General features: G+C 39.5%; 1 protein-coding gene across 1 annotated transcript in view; it reads right to left on the bottom strand.

Annotated features, from left to right (window-relative positions):
- MYO3A (myosin IIIA) overlaps nucleotides 1–21,444 on the bottom strand; it is a 171,578-nt gene that overhangs the window by 108,842 nt on the left and 41,292 nt on the right. The window contains exons 6-7 of the mRNA XM_027976633.3: nucleotides 11,449–11,525; nucleotides 1,996–2,141 (exon numbers count right to left, since the gene is read on the bottom strand). Of these exons, the coding sequence (XP_027832434.1) occupies nucleotides 1,996–2,141; nucleotides 11,449–11,525 (223 nt within the window). The remainder of the gene's footprint in view (nucleotides 1–1,995; nucleotides 2,142–11,448; nucleotides 11,526–21,444) is intronic.

Below are 21,444 nucleotides of genomic sequence, written 5' to 3'. Positions count from 1 at the left end.
GGAATAAGAAGCAACTGAGAGGGTACAGTTTCCAGAGGTACCTTGCTCACAGGTACCATATAGCATCCCTCTTTCATGTGGCATCATCATTAACAGTAAAAGCCCTAGGCTATGTTCATTTAAACCATAATTTAAATAGCTCAGGAAAAACAGTGCTTCATCTCACATACAGAATGACAACAGGAATTAGGACATACAGATTCTGTTGGTTTTCCTCCAATTTAATGAAATGCCTTAGACCTGATACAGAGCAGGTTTTCTGCTCTTTTTCTGTAATCTCATTTCCCCACTTACTGTGTGTGCTAAGTTGCTTCAGTCATGTCTGACTCTGTGCAACCCTATGGACTGTAGCCTGCCAGGCTCCTCTGTCTATGGGATTCTCCAGGCAAGAATACCGGAGTGGGTTGCCATGCCCTCATACAGAGATCTTCTGACTCAGATATTGAACCTGCATCCCTTATATCCTGCATTGGTAGGCAGGCTCTTTACTACTAGTGCTACCTGGGAAGCCCCACTTATTAATAAGCAATATAGTTTACAAACAGTAAGACCTGAGAGATACATTGAGATTGTTATGGAAAGGATGATATATATATTTAAGGTATTATAACTCAGTAAATACAGGCAGGAGAGAAAATTACAAGGTAAAGTTAAAAACAAATTTGAGTGCTTTACACTAATTTAATTCCATGCCAAATATTCCAAATAGATCTATTTGGAAATGAATAGGTCATATTGGCATTATTTCTTTCGGACTGGAACCACCCCCAACCAGGGCTTTTACATATGATTCAATGTTCTACAGGCATTAGGATCCCACAATTTATTTAATGGAGAGTGTGGGAACAAATTTTAGCATTCCTCATCTCTCCACCCTGGACCCATGTTCCCATAGGCCCTCTCTGTGCATTTCATTAAAATTAAGATAGCAGGCAAAATCCATAAGAAAGTCTTTAGGATTTTCCTGGTCATATAGTGGATAAGAATCCACCTGCCAATGCAAGGGACATGAGTTTCATCCCTGGTCCAGGAAGATTCCACATGCTGCAGAGCAACTAATGCATGCGCCCCAGCTACTGAGTCCTGGAGCTGCAACTACTGACACCCACGTGCCCTTGAGTCCATGTTCCTCAATAAGAGAAGCCACCACAATGAGAAACCTGAGCACCACAACTAGAGACTAGCCCCTGTTTTCTGCAATTAGAGAAAGTCCATGCACAGCAATGAAGATCCAATGCAACCAAAAATAAATAATAAATAATATTTTGAAAAGAAAGTCTTTAAAAGACAATACATGTATAATAAAAATAGGCAGTCTTTTCATGTCAGTTTTCTGAAATATCTAGGAACTAACCAAAACATTTACAGTGTTTAATTAGTGATAAGCAAGAGGGAAAATCTGACAACACACATAAATGGGGAGGTGTCTACGCAGGAAAGTGCCTTCCTGGCTCCAAAGAGATTATTTTTCTAAGCTTAATGTTTTATATTAACATATTCAAAACACTAACATATTTAAAATCATTATCATTTTATCAAAAATTCTACATCTAACTTTCTTAATACTATCATTTTAAAGCTCTAAACAAAGGGAAGTCTTAGCAAGTAATAAAAAATTATTAGATTGATAAGGGTGGAACGGAGCACATTACTGTTACACGGACTGTGGACCAGGGAGCCTCACTGACAAATCTGGGAGTGAATCAAGAGTGACAGGAAGTACTGTTTGCCAAGCTCAAATCCTTGCTAAAGAAAAACACACACACACACACACACACACAATACCAAAAGAAACCTCTTGTTCTTAGACCAGGGGAAATAAAACTATGGTACAAAAAGAGTGTCTTGAAAGAAGCAGAATGATATTCCAGGCCACTCTGCTCCCAACCTGTGGAAATAAATCTGGATATTTCCATGAAGAACTTGACAAGGATTTGGTGGCTGGAGGAACAGAGAAAATTGGCAGGTACTGGACCCACGTGAGAGCCCTCTGACCTGGGTATTTTGAAGAGTGCTCTCATGGGATGCAGGTCAGCTAGTGGAGGGTCTCCATCCCCCAGCTCAATGGCTGTGATCCCCAGGGACCACGTGTCACATCTGGCATCGTAAGTTGTATCCAGTTGCTGTTCACACGCAATCACCTAGCAGAAAATGAAAGAAAAAGGAAGCTTACAACTTCAATAAGCACATAGGAAAATGCTTAGAATGATGTGTAAGTGTTCAAACTAATGAGCTTTGAGAGCACCCAGCCAAGGCAGTAACATGGGGAAGTAAAACCTCAAATTATAATTAGTAGTGGTAGTTTTATTCTAAGAATGTAGAATATCTTAGCAGGATTGAAAACAATAAGGGAAGAAGTCTATGAAAAAAAAAAGTATTTTTGAAAATGCAAAACAGAGGGGAATGAAAAAGTGTCCCTAATGGGAAGGGATGGGATCAAACATATAGCTTAAACTTGTGCAATGATAGTCATCTGATAAACATTTGATTAGTAAATGGAGTCATTCATCTTGGCAAAGATAAAGAACACATCTTTAACAAAATTGAAGGATACAAAGAAAAATAAGCTTGTAGGAAGCCTATGTATATGGCCTCCATCTTTTTTGACAACTTGAAGGCAGAAATGGGACAAGTGTGGAGAAATTAAAAAAGGCTTATGCCATCAACAAGAGAAAAATAACTGGATAAAAATAAACATTGATATGAGGTTAGCAGTTATCTGGGAGCACACTAGATAGTAAATCCTGTTGTTGTTTAGTCGCTCAGTTGTGTCTGACTCTTTGTGACCCCATGGACTACAGCACACCAGGGTTCCTGTCCTTATACTATCTCCCGGAGTTTGCTTAAACTCATGTTCATTGAGTTGGTGGTGCTGTCTAACCATCTCATCCTCTGTCTCTCCCTTCTCCTCCTGCCTTCAATCTCTCCCAGCATTCTTTTCCAATGAAGTGGCTCTTCACATCAGGTGGCCAAAGTATTGGAGTTTCAGCTTCAGCTTCAGTCCTTCCAATGAATAGTCAGGGTTGATTTCCTTTAAGATTGACTGGTTTGATCTCCTTACTGTCCAAGGGACTCTCAAGAGTCTTCTCCAGCACCACAGTTCAAAAGCATCGATTCTTCGGCACTCAGCCTTCTTTATGGTCCAGTTCTCACATCCATACATGACTACTGGAAAAGCCATAGCTTTGACTATACTGACCTTTGTCGGCAAAGTGATGTCTCTGTTAAGCTACAATCAGGTTTTTTTAAATTCCACTAGTCACAGGATGTCATTGAACAACAAGAAAAAAATTTTTACATGTTGTGAATGCCAACTCATAAGATAAATAAAACATAATCTGGGGATGATAGCAGGTTAGACTTCTTATCATTTAACTACAGTAATATGAAATGAGATGCAAAGTGAAAGAAATCTAAGATCCTGTCTGGAATAGCGTTTCACCTTTCTGACTCCACTTAACATCAAATTTAACACATTAAAACATCCTTATGTTGGCACAGTGGGTGAATTTATGTTCCAATGTACCCATGACACTCTTAGTTTATGCTCACTTTCCTAGACTCATTATAAATACCTTCCCGGTTCACTCTCCAAATTGTCCTGGCTTGTACAATAAGTTACATGGTCACCTATCACAGCCACTGTCTCCCCTTCACCATGAAACACACATACTCTGGGAAGGATGGCTTTACATAATCAACAAATGCTACCTTTGGTCTAGAATTTAATTGAAAAGGATGCCAAATCAAGAATGCCACTTTTCAATTAATAATTGATTAAAACAACCTTGTTTACCTTTCTGTTTTCTAATTCTTAGAAATTAGACCTAATAACATAGAGTTGGTATTTATGTGATGTCTTCATTAGCTAGATAGTTGATTATTCAAAACACATTCTTCAATAATTCTATGTAAGTGGAAATTTACTGAAGTATTGCCAATCATTCAAAAGTTGGAGAATGCTTATTACAGAGAAATGAATATAATATGCACAAAATGTTAAACATATATTTATAGGATAATTTGAAAAGACCACAATGAACCTTTCTCTTTTATATATTATTGGTTGGCTGAGCAGGAAAGCATTTTCAAACCATGTTTGTGCTACGGTAGGCTTATTAATGACTTATCAGTAAAACGACTGTCTGAACGTCGACATTCTAGGAATCAGCGAACTAAAATGGACTGGAATGGGTGAATTTAACTCAGATGACCATTAAATCTACTACTGTGGGCAGGAATCCCTCAGAAGAAATGGAGTAGCCATCATGGTCAACAAAAGAGTCTGAAATGCAGTACTTGGATGCAATCTCAAAAATGACAGAATGATCTCTGTTCATCTCCAAGGCAAACCATTCAATATCACAGTTATCCAAGTCTATGCCCCAACCAGTAACACTGAAGAAACTGAAGCTGAATGGTTTTATGAAGACCTACAAGACCTTTTAGAACTAACACCCTAAAAAGATGTCCTTTTCATTATAGGGGACTGGAATGCAAAAGTAGGAAGTCAAGAAAACACCTGGAGTAACAGGCAAATTTGGCCTTGGAATGCAGAATGAAGCAGGGCAAAGACTAATAGAGTTTTGCCAAGAAAATGCAAACATTCTCTTCCAACAACACAAGAGAAGACTCTACACATGGACATCACCAGATGGTCAACACCAAAATCAGATTGATTATATTCTTTGCAGCCAAAGATGGAGAAGCTCTATATAGTCAACAAAAACGAGACCAGGTGCTGACTGTGGCTCAGATCATGAACTCCTTATTACCAAATTCAGACTCAAATTGAAGAAAGTAGAGAAAACCGCTAGACCATTCAGGTATGACCTAAATCAAATCCCTTATGATTATACAGTGGAAGTGATAAATAGATTTAAGGGCCTAGATCTGATAGATAGAGTGCCTGCTGATCTATGGAAAGAGGTTCGTGACATTGTACAGGAGACAGGGATCAAGACCATCCCCATGGAAAAGAAATGCAAAAAAGCAAAATGGCTGTCTGGGGAGGCCTTACAAATAGCTGTGAAAAGAAGAGAAGCGAAAAGCAAAGGAGAAAAGGAAAGATATAAGCATCTGAATGCAGAGTCCCAAAGAATAGCAAGAAGAGATAAGAAAGCCTTCTTCAGTGATCAATGCAAAGAAACAGAGGAAAAGAACAGAATGGGAAAGACTAGAGATCTCTTCAAGAAAATTAGAGATACCAAGGGAACATTTCATGCAAAGATGGGCTCAATAAAGGACAGAAATGGTCTGGACCTAACAGAAGCAGAAGATATTAAGAAGAAGTGGCAAGAATACACGGAAGAACTGTACAAAAAAGATCTTCACCACCCAGATAATCATGATGATGTGATCACTAATCTTGAGCCAGACATCTTGGAATGTGCAGTCAAGTGGGCCTTAGAAAGCATCACTACGAACAAAGCTAGTGGAGGTGATGGAATTCCAGATGAGCTATTTTAAACCCTGAAAGATGATGCTGTGAAAGTGCTGCACTCAATATGCCAACAAACTTGGAAAACTCAGCAGTGGCCACAGGACTGGAAAAGCTCAGTTTTCTTTCCAATTCCAAAGAAAGGCAATGCCAAAGAATACTCAAACTACTGCACAATTGCACTCATCTCACATGCTAGTAAAGTAATGCTCAAAATTCTCCAAGCCAGGCTTCAGCAATACATGAACCATAAACTCCCTGATGTTCAAGCTGGTTTTAGAAAAGGCAGAGGAACCAGAGATCAAATTGCCAACATCCGATGGATCATGGAAAAAGCAAGAGAGTTCCAGAAAAACATCTAGTTCTGCTTTATTGACTATGCCAAAGCCTTTGACTGTGTGGATCACAATCAACTGTGGAAAATTCTGAAAGAGATGGGAATACCAGACCACCTAACCTATCTCTTAAGAAACCTGTATGCAGGTCAGGAAGCAACAGTTAGAACTGGACATGGAACGACAGACTGGTTCCAAATAGGAAAAGGAGTACGTCAAGGCTATATATTGTCACCCTGCTTATTTACCTTCTATGCAGAGTACATCATGAGAAACGCTGGACTGGAAGAAACACAAGCTGGAATCAAGATTGCCAGGAGAAATATCAATAACCTCAGATATGCAGATGATACCACCCTTATGGCAGAAAGTGAAGAGGAGCTAAAAGCCTCTTGATGAAAGTGAAAGAGGAGAGTGAAAAAGTTGGCTTAAAGCTCGACATTCAGAAAACGGAGATCATGGCATCTGGTCTCATCACTTCATGGGAAATAGATGGGGAAACAGTAGAAACAGTGTCAGACTTTATTTTGGGGGGCTCCAAAATCACTGCAGATGGTGACTGCAGCCATGAAATTAAAAGACGCTTACTCCTTGGAAGGAAAGTTATGACCAACCTAGATAGTATATTCAAAAGCAGAGACATTACTTTGCCGACTAAGGCCCATCTAGTCAAGGCTATGGTTTTTCCTGTGGTCACGTATGGATGTGAGAGTTGGACTGTGAAGAAGGTTGAGCGCCGAAGAATTGATGCTTTTGAACTGTGGTGTTGGAAAAGACTCTTGAGAGTCCCTTGGACTGCAAGGAGATCCAACCAGTCCATTCTGAAGGAGATCAACCCTGGGTGTTCTTTGGAAGCAATGATGCTAAAGCTGAAGCTCCAGTACTTTGGCCAACTCATGCAAAGGGCTGACTCATTGGAAAAGACTCTGATGCTGGGAGGGATTAGGGGCAGGAAGAGAAGGGGACGACAGAGGATGAGATGGCTGGATGGCATCACTGACTCGATAGACGTGAGTCTGAGTGAACTCTGGGAGATGGTGATGGACAGGGAGGCCTGGCGTGCTGTGATTCATGGGGTGGCAAAGAGTCGGACACGACTGAGCGACTGAACTGAACTGAACTGAACTGAAGGAGTATTAATTTTAATTATTAACTCATGTATTATTCTAATAGTTATATTTTAGATAAAAATATTAACTTTACTCATAGAGTGCTTCTAAGATCCACTAATCAAAATTGTTTTTACTAAATGACAAACTTAAAATATAATAATAGCTTTGTTACTATAAATTAGTATATTAAAATATAAAACTAGACTATTAATTATTTAATAGAAATCATATAGTTATATTATAGTATTTATTATAGTAATTATTCATATATGCAGATAAGATGTACAGCTTGGTATTACAGGTAGATGTTATTAACTTCTCATTTTTAAACTTTTCACAAGCTTTTAAAACACTAGTAATATATCAGAATTGAAAAAACCCACATTTGAAATTCTTTTATTCAATTTTGTTTTTGCTTATATGACTATACCGTCTACACATATTTTATTTTAAAAGTTTCTTAAGATAATTTATCCTTTCTCCATATTTTACATTACATTTATATTTTACCTTTTTTTGCAAGTAGTAATTGAATTAGTATCAAAATAGGAACAGCACACCAGGACTTAATCTTCCAGCAAATTTAATTCTATGATTTTGCAATATTAATGTAGTATTTAAATTAGTTCTCTTCCTGTCTCTCCCTAGAAAGATGTAGGCAAATAGCAGAGCTTTTCCCAAAGATGGCAACGTTTTCAAACATAAATATTTTTTACTGATAAATATAACTAAAAGGATTAAAAGCATTAACATTAAAGTGACTGTGGAGAAAAGATGTAACTCTAGAAAACTTCTCCTCAACTATTTTAGCAGTTTTTCTACATCTTCCCACAGGTGATGCTCAAAAGAATCTTCCAGGATGTGATGTGGCCCTAAGCAGAGACACTCAACATAGGACCTACTATAAATATAGGTTAAAAGCCTGCATCCGATTTTAAATAAAGTCAAGGCTGTATATTGTCATCCTGCTTATTTAACTTATATGCAGACTACATCATGTGAAATGCTGTGCTGAATGAAGTACAAGCTGGAATCAAGATTGCAGGGAGAAATATCAATAACCTCAGATATGCAGATGACATGACCCTTATGGCAGAAAGAAAAGAGGAATTTAAAGAGCCTCTTGATGAAAGTGAAAGAGGAGAGTGAAAAAGCTGGCTGAAAACTCAACATTCAAAATACGAAGATCACAGCATCTGGTCCCACCACTTCACAGCAAATAGATGGGGAAACAATCGAAAACAGTAAGAGACTTTATTTTCTTGGGCTCCAAAATCACTGCAGATGGTGACTACAACCATGAAATTAAAAGACGCCTGCTCCTTGGAAGAAAAACAATGACAGACCTAGACAGTGTACTAAAAAGCAGAGATGATTATTTTGCCAACAAAGGTCCATATACTCAAGGCTATGGTTTTTCCAGTAGTCATGTATGAGTGTGAGAAATGGACAATAAAAAAGGCTAAGCACCAAAAAATTGATGCTTTTGAACTGTGGTGCTAGAGAAGACTCTTGAGAGTTCCTTGGACAGCAAGGAAATCAAACCAGTCAATCCTAAAGGAAATCAACCCTGAATATTCATGAAAGGACTGAAGCTGAAGCTGAAGTTGAAACTCCAATACTTTGGCCACCTAATGTGAAGAGCCACATCACTGGAAAAGACCCTGATGCTGGGAAAGACTGAAGGCAGAAGGAGAATGGGATGACAGAGGATGAGATGGTTGGATGATATCACTACTCAATGGACATGAGCTTAAGCAGACTCTGGGAGATGGTAAAGAGCAGATGAGCCTGGCATGTTGTAGTCCATGGGGTCACAAAGAGTCAGACAAGACTGAGCAACTGAACAACAAAAAAGGCACTTTTATATTTCTATCCAACTTAAAAACAAAATCTAAATATCATTAACAGAGATCTGTGCAACCTAGATGTCCACTGACAGAAGAATGAATAAAGATGAGGTCAGGTCAGTTCAGTTCAGTCGCTCAGCCGTGTCCAACTCTTTGAGAGCCAATGAATCACAGCACACTAGGCCTCCCTGTCCATCACCAACTCCCGGAGTTCACTCAAACTCATGTCCATCGAGTAGGTAATGCCATCCAGCCATCTCATCCTCTGTCATCCCCTTCTCCTCCTGCCCCCAATCCCTCCCAGCATCAGGGTCTTTTCCAATGAGTCAACTCTTCGCATGAGGTGGCCAAAGCATTGGAGTTTCAGCTTCAACATCAGTCCTTCCAATGAACACCCAGGACTGATCTCCTTTAGGAGGGACTGGTTGGATCTCCTTGCGGTCCAAGGGACTCTCAAGAGTCTTCTCCAACACCACAGTTCAAAAGCATCAATTCTTCGGTGCTCAACTTTCTTCACAGTCCAACTCTCACATCCATACATGAGCACTGGAAAAACCACAGCCTTGACTAGACAGACCTTTGTTGGCAAAGTAATGTCTCTGCTTTTTAATATGGAATATGCTATGTACTCGGAGAAGACAATGGCAACCCACTCCAGTACTCTTGCCTGAAAAATCCCATGGACAGAGGAGCCTGGTGGGCTGTAGTCCATGGGGTCGCTAAGAGTCAGACACGACTGAGCGAATTCACTTTCACTTTTCACTTTCATGCATTGGAGAAGGAGATGGCAACCCACTCCAGTGATCTTGCCTGGAGAATCCCAGGGACGGCAGAGCCTGGTGGGCTGCTGTCTATGGGGTTGCACAGAGTCGGACATGACTGAAGCGACTTAGCAGCAGCATGCTATGTACTATGTGTTCAGTCACTCAGTCATGTCCAACTCTTTGCGACCCCATGGACCATGGCCGCCAGGCACCTGTGTCCATGGGAATCTCCAGGCAAGAATACTTGACTGGGTTGCCATGGCCTCCTCCAGGGGATCTTCTGGACCCAGGGACTGAACCCAGGTCTCCTGCCTCTCCTGCACTGTAGGCAGATTCTTTACTACTGAGATACCGGAGAAGCCCATACAATGGAATATTAGCCATTAAAAAGAACAAAGGTGGGTCATCTGTAGAGATGTGATAGACCTAGGGTCTGTCACACAGAGTGAAGTAAGTCATATATTAATGCATATATGTGGAATCTAGAAAAGTGGTACAGATGAACCTATTTTCAGGGCAAGAATAGAGATGCAGACTTAGAGAAGGTACATGTGGACACAGCGGGGGAGATGTAAGGTGGGATGAACTGGGAGCTTGGGATCGACATGTACAGTACTATGGACAACATAAATAACTAATGAGAACCTATCGTGTAGTACAGGGAGCTCAGCGGGGCACTCTGTGATGACCTAGAGGGTTGGGATGGGGAAGCAGGGGTTGGAGGGAGGCTCAAGAGGGAGGTATATGTGTGTGTGTGTATATATGTGTATATATATATATACATACGTATTAGCTGTATATATATAGCTATATTAGCTGTAAGGGAATTCACTTCATTGTACAGCAGAAGCACAGCATTATAATGCAATTATATTCCAAAAGAAAGTGTATTTAATGAAAACGTAAGGTTGTGAGTACAGCTCACCCCTGAGCAACACATGGGTTAAGGGTTCCAATCTCCTGACAGTTGAAAATCCATGTACTGCTATCTCTGCCTCAAAAACAGAGAAACTGATATATGACTCACCCAAGGGCAGGAAGCTGAAACAGTTTGGCTAGAACCAGGACTCAAACCCTGGTTCTTTTGAATCCACACATTGTGAGCTCTGATTAAATACAAATTTTAAAGATCTGTAAAATGAGATTGGGGATTAGTAGATACAAACTACTATGTATAAAAGGAATAAACCACAAGATTCTACTGTACTGCTGCTGCTGCTAAGTCGCTTCAGTCATGTCCGACTCTGTGCGATCCCACCAGGCTCCCGTGTCCCTGGGATTCTCCAGGCAAGAATACTGGAGTGGGTTGCCATTTCCTTCTCCAATGCATGAAAGTGAAAAGTGAAAGTGAAGCCCCTCAGTCGTGCCTGACTCTTAGCGACCCCATGGACTGCAGCCCACCAGGCCCCTCCATCCATGGGATTTACCAGGCAAGAATACTGGAGTGGGGTGCCATTGCCTTCTCTGACTGTACAGAACAGGGAATTATACTCAATATCTTGTAATAACCTATAATGAAAAAGAATATATATATATACATATATAACTGAATCACTTTGCTGTACAGCAGAAACACAACATTGTGTATCACCTATACTTCAATAAAAAAGAAAAACTATAAAATGAAAATACAGGTACTATATTTATTGACAAAAATTTGCAGGTAAGGGGACCTGCAATTCAAACCTGCACCATTCCACTGTAGTTTCTCTCTACCTCATCTGACTTATTCATTCAGTCTTTCATGTATTCATATATTCGCTCACAGCCCATTTATCATCTCCCAGGTCACTCCTCACACATGCAAATATCTCACATAAAGACAACACAACTGACATTTTCTTCCAGTAGATTGCAACACACATATGGAGCTACAGCATGCATGAAAACAAAACTCAGAAAGAATCAAACATCCCATGTGTCTCCCTCAAAAAAACTCCATCCGACCTCAGGAGCCATCCAAAACGGCGTTCCTACAGATGTGTTCCGACGGTGCCAGGTGCTGGTGAGTTGAGCAGACACACCTGGAAGGAAGAGACCAGACTTACTTTCTTGCATTCATTACTCAGGTTAAGGAGATTTCAACTGCAACAAATCTGCTTACAAACAAATATGATTCTCTTACAGCTGTCACTGGACTTGAACTTCAACTTAAGGCACCCGAACTCAGGATGTCTGCATAGTACAATGGTCCTCCTATTTTCTATTTCTCGTATCCAAACCTATTCAAACTTAAAGCCCTATGTCAAGCTTAAATTCCCCCATGCTGACTTCATCTGCTCCAGATTATACTAATCTCTACAGCCTTGACTTTCTAGATTTTAAACTGTCTGTATTCCATATTTTTGCACATGGTTGTGATCTGAATGGTAGGCTCCCTTTGCTCCTTCCTCTCACTACTAATGCAGAAGGAAATGGCAACCTACTCCATTATTCTTGCCTAGAGAATCCCGTGGACAAAGGAGCCTGGTGGGCTGCCTGTCCATGGGGTCACACAGAGTCAGACACGACTGAAGCGACTTAGCATCAGCTGCAGCCCACTACTAAATTCTAGTGAACTGGATTGTTTCATATGGTGGCATACACATAGAAGGTGACTTGTGAATGCAAATAAAATTATTTTCCATCTATCATCTTGGGACAAATCACACCTGATGGGAAGTTTCAAATAAATTATTGGGGTTGGCCAAAAAGTTCACTCAGGTTTTTTCATAAGCTGTTATAAGAAAACCTGAATGAACTTTTGGCCAGTCCATCACATCTATTAATATTTAAACCAACATCAATATGATCAGTTATTTTCCTTTAGAGAGACTATACACAGAAAGATTACAATGAGGAGATTTAATGAAATGTTTCAATCTTTTCATCCCGTTAATTCTACCTGGTTAGATACAATCATAACTGGCTCTTAAGAAAATCCGGAGTACAGTCTCCCTCCTCACAGCTCATACTTCTGCTCCTCTGGCTGCACGATGCTTCTTCCCTTGACCTCACTCTGGACTTCACGTTTTCCAGTTGCTAAGTCATGTCCGACACTTTGTGACCCCAGGGACTGCAGCACGCCAGGCTTCCTGTCCTTCACTATTTCCTAGAGTTTGCTGAAACTCATGTCCATTGAGTCAGTGACACCATCCAACCATCTCAACCTGTCTCTCTCTTCTGCTTCTGTTAGTTCCAAATTGTGAACTTTAACTCCCTGACATCCTTGCTTTGAAAAGTACCTCCTGGGTGTCACATTTGTTTTAGACTCAGGCTGTTTGCCTTATAAGTCAAGTAGAACAAAGACACTAATTGAGGTTTAAAACTGGATATATCTGATACCTCCAAGATGAGGTATCAAATTTAAAGGTCATGAAAATTCAAAGGTCATATTCAGTCAAAAGCCTTTCGCTGGTGGAAATATACTTGAGCTGAGGGCTAAGTGGTATGTTTTGGTTCTACATTAATTCTTTCCCTCAAGGACTTCCTCCACTGAGGTAGTAAGTGGGATCTTGGCCTAAATGGGATCTGTATCTGAGCCTTCAAATTTTGCCTTTAAACATTTTATTATTTGACAGAAAAACTATCCTCATGAAATTGTTTTTGAAATTCAGAGAAGATGAACTAATCTGAGATTGAAGGTTCTCTTGAATATTTATTTCTTTCTTTCTTTTTTTTTTTTTTTTGGGCCAGGGCCAGCGACACCTTCGCTTCCTCCCCAACTAGATCCCTCCAGAGAGGTGTCTGTGGCTGCGGCCGCTTGAGCGGCTGCGGCTACTAAAGCCGCCCCAGCAGGTTACCTTGAATATTTCTAAAAGATGATCTGAAGAAAGGGAATAAACACTTAACACACGTTTCCCCAAAATGCACATCTCTCCCCAAGTATTTCAGCTTCCAAAAAAATTAAATGTTAATCTAAACATTTAATCTTGTCTTTTTCTATGAATTAAAGGCATAAATAACTAAGCTTGACTTTTATGACAGTATCCGAGTACAGTCATTTATTTCTATAAGTAGGAAGAGTAAATAGATTTTAATGAAATTTAATTTAAAATGATTATAAATCTATTAAAATTTATTCTAACAGTTTCTAATGATTTATGAAAAGTCAAAAATTTTATTTTTCCCTCAGTAAACATTTCTGTTTCAACTTCATAAAGATTCTGTAAGAATTCAAATGTCATTTAAGCAAAATGTAAAAGGGATAGAAAATAAATATGATTCAGTAAAATATCTAAAGTTCTGCTTCTGGCAAGAAAGTGACAGACTAATCATTTGATAGTTATTTCTTCTTTCTGGAGATAAAGAAAAGATGATGTCACTTAAATTGGCATTTTTCAGCAAGCAGTCATGCCCTGGTGTTTGAATTTATACATATGGATGACAGGAAAGGGCCATCCCTCCACATTCCACAGGAAATATACGGAGAAAGATGCTGAGAAGTTCATTAGGATGTATTATGGGACCCAAGACAGACCATTCAGATTTTCTCTTGAAAATGTGAATCTTGAGTGGAGACAGTCAGGCAGGGAGGTGACTAGAGCAAGTCACCCAAAGTCGGGGCTCTAAGGATTACCCCAAGTGATGCTGCTCCAGGTGATGCTGTTCTGGAGGTCCAGGGATGCCACAGCCCTTTCCTAGGAGGCCAGATCGCCCAGTCTCTCCCTTGACTTTGTACGTCACTCAGTGCTATTTTCAGTATCATTGCCTAAGTGGGTCAGAGTTAAGTTTCTGCTGCCTACAATCAGAACTCTAACACAAGAACAAGAATGATTTTACAAATAAAGGAGAAGATTAACAAGGGTAATGGCCAATAATAATGAGTTTACAAAGCCTAAGATCATTAGGTTTTATATTAATATGAGAGTATATTACTTTTATCTATATTAATATAAATTTAGAATTTTTTACAGCAAACATCTGGCCTCCAAACTCCTTGATCACACTATTCCAAACAATAAGAAACTTCTGAGCAAGCATACCTAATACAGACATAGACTACTTTCCATATGTTTCCAGATATATTGATATATACATTATGAAACATACAAAGATAATTTTAAAGGATGGTATTAAAATATAACTATTATGAATATTTCATAATTAAGTTGGCTATTTCTTCACTCCAATGGTATATCCGGGATAATGAGTTACGATGCTAGTGGTGCAAGTGAAAGTGAAAATCACTCAGTAGTGTCTGACTCGCTGTGACCCCATGGACTGTGTTCAGGCCAGAATACTGTAGTGGGTAGTCTTTGCTTTTCCAGGGGATCTTCCCAACCCAGGGATCAAACCCAGGTCCCCTGCATTGCGGACAGATTCTTTACCAGCTGAGCTACAAGGGAAGCCCAAGAATACTGGAGTGGGTAGTCTATCCCTTCTCCAGCAGATCTTCCCAACCCAGGAATCAAACCGGGGTCTTCTGCATTGCAGGTAGATTCTTTACCAACTGAGCTATGAGGGAAGCCCACAATGCTAGCGGAGTGTCATATATTAAGAGTTTTTTGGGATCCTGCAGAAAGGATGTTTTACACCTGGTCTCTGTAAACTGTATAGAAACAAGAAAAATTTAGCCTGGAATGTGAAGCAGGAAAAACAAAAAAGTCTCAAAATAAGTGAAAAAGGAAAAATGCAAGTAAGTAGAATAAGAAACCCCTGAGTCTGAAAATATTAGATGATTCTCAAGTCAAACACAATACACACACCTATGAAAGCGTGACAGAGGACGCATGTTTGTTGAATGTTTCTGCAATAACTGTTAACCCCAAGATCGTCTTTCCAACAGAACCAACTTCAGAGATAGAAGGCAGCTTAATGGTTAAAACATCTAACATGATCATTTTCAGGTTAGTAAACTTCAGCTGGACAGAAAAGTGAGTTTCCTGAGGACAAACAGCATTTTTACTTAACATAAATTCCCACAAGAAAATTAGCTAATAAGGTATAAAAATGCAAAATTCAGTTTAAAATGATTGACATAATTACTTTAAAAGGCAACAAGAATCCAAATTATGAGTTCAGGACCTGCAGGAAGTAAATAAGTTTAGGAAAATCAACTTGTACAGAGAGGAGCTAAGGGAACAAGTCACCAAAGTAAACAGTTATATAAGCATGTCAAAGGAGAAGAGGCCGGAGATGGAAAATTCCAGGCAGAAAGTTGGGATACAGAGAAGATATTAAAAGGAACAGAAGCCAACAAGAGATTGGGCTGAATGGAAAACAGATTAGAAGAGAGGGCAATAAGCCTTTAAAAGTCAAAGCCACAGGAACATTAAGGAGGTTTGTGTCAACAATTCTTCAGCATTTTGCTTTGATTACATTGCTCGGGAATTATTAAGTCCTTCTAATAAGGTTTCCTGCGCTGTTTGATGGCTGGGCAGCCACCCTGTCCTCTATGGCTGATGTCCTGTTTCCAGGATGGGGGAAATGTGCAGGATTTATATTTGTGGTTAGGACTCAGGTCTGAGAGTGAGAAGAAACATCAGATATGTGGTTTCCAAGGTGGTTCAAAAAGACCAGATGACTTCAGGGAACTTGATTTGCTATAACCACAAGACAAGACCCTTGACATCTCAAGGGAGCAAAGGGAAGAGCTTGGGGTTTTGTTGTTAAGAGCAAAACACTGCAGGGATGAGAACTGGGACCATAAAATTTACTATACCATCTAATACCCTCATTTTGTTGGTGAGGTTAGGACACTGTGATGATTAATTTTGTGTGTCAATTTGGCGGGCCCTGGTGCCCAGATATTTAGTCAAATGTCCTTATGGATACTTCAAGGAAGGTGGTTTTCAGATGAGAATTAGCATTTATATCAGCGGACTTTGGGTAAGACTGACTATTGTCCTTAATGTGGATGAGCCTCGTGCAGTGAGAGACCGTGATAGTGATCTCCCCCAGATGAGGACTTCTGCCAGCTGACAGCCTTTGGACTCAACCTGCATTTTTTCCTGGGGTCTTCAGCCCACCAGCCCCCCATCATATTTTGAAGTCATCGGGCCTCCACAGTCACAGGAGCCATTTTCTTAAAATAAGTTTCTCTATATACACACAGTACGCATCCTGTCTGAGCTGTGTTTCTGGAGAACTCTGACAGATGCAGATATCAGTGCTGAGAGTGGTGCCAGAGGCACAGAATCTTAAAGATGAGTTTTCTGAACTGGTCCTGGGGTTTCTGGAATTGACACTTAAATCTGATTAGATTCAAAGACATTAACGGCTCCATTTCCAGGAGTCAAGAGAGCACCAACAATCCATGGCATGATATGGCAATAGAGATACACAAAATACCTATCATTGAACACGTATAATTAAACACTCACTAGAGGAACAGATCAGTGTGACCATGTATACGATATCTCTGAACATTTTGGTCAAATGAATAAGTATATTGAGACTGGCTTATTGCTTTTAATCTTGCTGGACAAAATGAGGAAAGAAAAGGATGAGCTCAGGGATTCAAATTCCCAGTAAGTACTGCATGAATGACCCAAAAGCTTCCGCGTCTGCCCCCAAAAGAGACCCTTCTCTCCTGCAGCCAGATTTGAGACTGATGAAAACCAAACCCAGAATCTCATCCTGCAAGTGGCTGGATTAAGATGCAAACTGAATTCCCCCAACTTCAAAGGGTGTCTACCATTAAAATCAAGGCACTGACTGGGAAGCAATGGGATCCCGAAAACTGGAATGCAGGTGTGTGAGAAGATCCTATTGAAGGTGGGCTCTGAACCCCTAAATTCTGATCAATCTTCTCTGTCAGTAGAGGTAGCCCATGTGAGGAGATTAACCTTGCCTTTGCCCAAGGAAACTACCTTAATGGTCTCCTCTAATATACATCCACCCCAATTACCTCTCTTTGCTCCTAAACCTATAATCAGACTCTAGTCCCACAAGAACCCTACAGGTGTGGCACAAAGAGCTACTTGATTTTTTAAACTTTACGTAGATAGAAATTCAGAGAATATGTGTGGGAGTGGATATTAAGGATGTGGTATATGGTGGAAGGAAAAACATAAAACTTGAATCAGGCTAAAGTGACTGATATGAGCCCACTAAGCAGACAGCTTACCCCTAACATTGCATCTAACAAGTTTGGCTGGTTGACTCAGACATGGATCAAAAAGTGGCCTCCAGTAAATGAACCTGAAACACCAAAACTGGTTCACTCTAGAGGAAGGGATGCAAAGACTTAGGATGACCGCAGTGTTAAGAGGGGGGTCTATCACTTAAGACCTAAGATCCCACATGCCACAGGGCAGCTAAGCCTGTGTGCTGCAACTAGAGAAGTGCCCATGCACCAAAACAAAGACACAGAGCAGCCAAAATTTAAAAAATAAATTTAAAAATGTAAAAAGTGGGGCAGAGAGGAAAGATCGGGTTTCTCCAGTGAGAGAGGAAGAGGCAGCAAGCTGTCCTGGTTCCTGCCTTCTGTTCTTCTGTCCATTCTAGTCCCTTCCGTCCTGTTCTTCTTACCCAGGAGACTGCCTTGTGAATCTTATTCACTTCTGGAGCTAGTTTGCGGTTCCTATCCTTACAACTGAAAGACCCTTGACCAAGACATATAACTCTATCTGTAACGTAAAACTGCTTAGCTCAACTTGAGAAAATATTCAGTCTGAAACACTGGAGACCACAGCTTCAGCTCGAACCACAAGGTCTAAATAAAGAGCCCATTTATTCATGGTTTTGCTTTACAAAATGAAAGAATTTATAAACGCTTTTCCTTTCAAATAAAATAAAGGTCACCTCTCTGAAGTATAAAAATAAATTCGAGCTGAGGAAAATATTAATTTTTTGTATAGGTATGAAAATTCTCAAGCTTTTAAAAATAGTTCTTTCCTCTAGTTTCTTTTTTTTTTTCAATATATCATTTCATTATATAAAACACTAGTTCTCCAGTTTTCAAGATGCATAACATTCAACTAACAAATACACACATTTGGTAAATATGTATTTGTACTTATTACATAATCTTTAAACATGTACATAAACATCTTTAGACATCTGTATTGTCTCCAAATTTTCCCCATAGTTTACATTTTTTGACATAATCTCGACCTTAGTGAAAAGCTGTCAAGAGAAGTACAAATAATATTCTTTCCTCAACCATATAAGTATGTAAGTATGTAAACCACAGAATGTAAGTGGGCTGCTTGGTGCCTTTTCACCTCCAAATACTTTATTTATTTTTTTTTTTTCCTCCAAATACTTTAATGTATGATTGCTACAAACAAGGATGTTCCCCTACATACCGGCAATACAACTAATAAAACCAGGAAATTTAACACTGATCCCTTTCTACCATCTAGCCTACAGACTTCATTCATATTTCATCAATTGTCCCAAGTACCCTTACAACAAATATGTCCTTCCAACGAAAAGATCTAATCCAGGATCACATGCTGCATTTAGCTGTCCTGTCTCTTTGCTCTCCTTCAATCTAAAGGAGTTCCTTAGGTTTCCCTTGAACTTCACGACCTTGATACTTTGTAGGATTTCAGGCTAGTTATTTTGTGGAATGTTCTTGAACTTGGACCTGTCAGATACTCCCTCGTGATTAATATTTTCGGCAGTTTCTGATCTTACATTTAGATCTTTAATCCATTTTGAGTTTATTTTGTGTGCGGTGTTAGAAAGTGATCTAGTTTCATTCTTTTACAAGTGGTTGACCAGTTTTCCCAGCACCACTTGTTAAAGAGATTGTCTTTACTCCATTGTATATTCTTGCCTCCTTTGTCAAAGATAAGGTGTCCATATGTGTGTGGATTTATCTCTGGGCTTTCTATTTTGTTCCATTGATCTATATGTCTGTCTTTGTGCCAGTACCATACTGTCTTGATGACTGTGGCTTTGTAGTAGAGCCTGAAGTCAGGCAAGTTGATTCCTCCAGTTCCATTCTTCTTTCTCAAGATTGCTTTGGCTATTCGAGGTTTTTTGTATTTCCATACAAATCTTGAAATTATTTGTTCTAGTTCTGTGAAAAATGTGGCTGGTAGCTTGATAGGGATTGCATTGAATTTGTAAATTGCTTTGGGTAGTATACTCATTTTCACTATATTGATTCTCCCATGAACATGGTATATTTCTCCATCTATTAGTGTCCTCTTTGATTTCTTTCATCAGTGTTTTATAGTTTTTCTATATATAGGTCTTTAGTTTCTTTAGGAAGATATATTCCTAAGTATTTTATTGTTTTCGTTGCAATGGTGAATGGAATTGTTTCCTTAATTTCTTTTTTTACTTTCTCATTATTAGTGTATAGGAATGCAAGGGATTTCTGTGTGTTGATTTTATATCCTGCAACTTTACTATATTCATTGATGAGCTCTAGTAATTTTCTGGTGGAGTCTTTAGGGTTTTCCATGTAGAGGATCATGTCATCTGCAAACAGTGAGATCTAAATGTAAGATCAGAAACTATAAAGCTCCTAGAGGAGAACATAGGCAAAACACTCTCAGACATAAATCACAGCAGGATCCTCTATGATCCACCTCCCAGAATTCTGGAAATAAAAGCAAAAATAAACAAATGGGATCTAATTAAAATTAAAAGCTTCTGCACAACAAAGGAAAATATAAGCAAGGTGAAAAGACAGCCTTCTGAATGGGAGAAAATAATAGCAAATGAAGCAACTGACAAACAACTAATCTCAAAAATATACAAGCAACTTATGCAGCTCAACTCCAGAAAATAAACGACCCAATCAAAAAATGGGCCAAAGAACTAAATAGACATTTCTCCAAAGAAGACATACGGATGGCTAACAAACACATGAAAAGATGCTCAACATCACTCATTATTAGAGAAATGCAAATCAAAACCACAATAAGGTACCACTTCACACCAGTCAGAATGGCTGCAATCCAAAAATCTGCAAGCAATAAATGCTGGAGGGAATGCAAAACTAGTACAGCCACTATGGAGAACAGTGTGGAGATTCCTTAAAAATTGCAAATAGAACTACCTTATGACCCAGCAATCCCACTTCTGGGCATACACACCGAGGAAACCAGAATTGAAAGAGACACATGTACCCCAATGTTCATCGCAGCACTGTTTATAATAGCCAGGACATGGAAACAACCTAGATGTCCATCAGCAGATGAATGGATAAGAAAGCTGTGGTACATATACACAATGGAGTATTACTCAGCCGTTAAAAGAATTCATTTGAATCAGTTCTGTTGAGATGGATGAAACTGGAGCCGATTATACAGAGTGAAGTAAGCCAGAAAGAAAACACCAATACAGTATACTAACACATATATATGGAATTTGGGAAGATGGCAATGACGACCCTGTATGCAAGACAGGGAAAGAGACACAGATGTGTATAACGGACTTTTGGACTCAGAGGGAGAGGGAGAGGGTGGGATGATTTGGGAGAATGCCATTCTAACATGTATACTATCATGTGAATTGAATCGCCAGTCTATGTCTGACGCAGGATGCAGCATGCTTGGGGCTGGTGCATGGGGATGACCCAGAAAGATGTTATGGGGAGGGAGGTGGGAGGGGGGTTCATGTTTGGGAATGCATGTAAGAATTAAAGATTTTAAAATTAAAAAAAATAAAAAAATTTTAAAAAAAATATTTTCGGCAGGACCATCATGGAAGGGAAGTCTCATTGTCTCCTATTGGGTGGTATGTGATTTCCACTTGTCACATGGTTATATTCACTTTGTATACTTGGTTAAGTCTGTGTCTGCCAGGCTTCTAGCTTGTGAAGTTTTCTCTTTCTCTTTTGTACCTAAGTATCTTATGCAGAGGTATTTAGAGGCTAAATATCCTATTTTTAATAAAAACTTAACTCACTAGTTTAGCATCCACTGAAGTTTTTGGATGAATTAATTATTACAATGTGCTAAGTTGCTTCAGTCGTATCCAACTCTTTGTGACTTCATGGATTGTAGCCTGCCAGGCTCCTCTGTCCCTGGGATTTTCCAGGCAAGAATACTGGAG

This window comes from Ovis aries, chromosome 13, assembly GCF_016772045.2.
Source record: "Ovis aries strain OAR_USU_Benz2616 breed Rambouillet chromosome 13, ARS-UI_Ramb_v3.0, whole genome shotgun sequence".
NCBI lineage: Eukaryota > Metazoa > Chordata > Mammalia > Artiodactyla > Bovidae > Ovis > Ovis aries.
The sequence above is the reverse complement of the archived record's forward strand: the minus strand, read 5'-3'. Positions and strand labels throughout refer to the sequence as shown.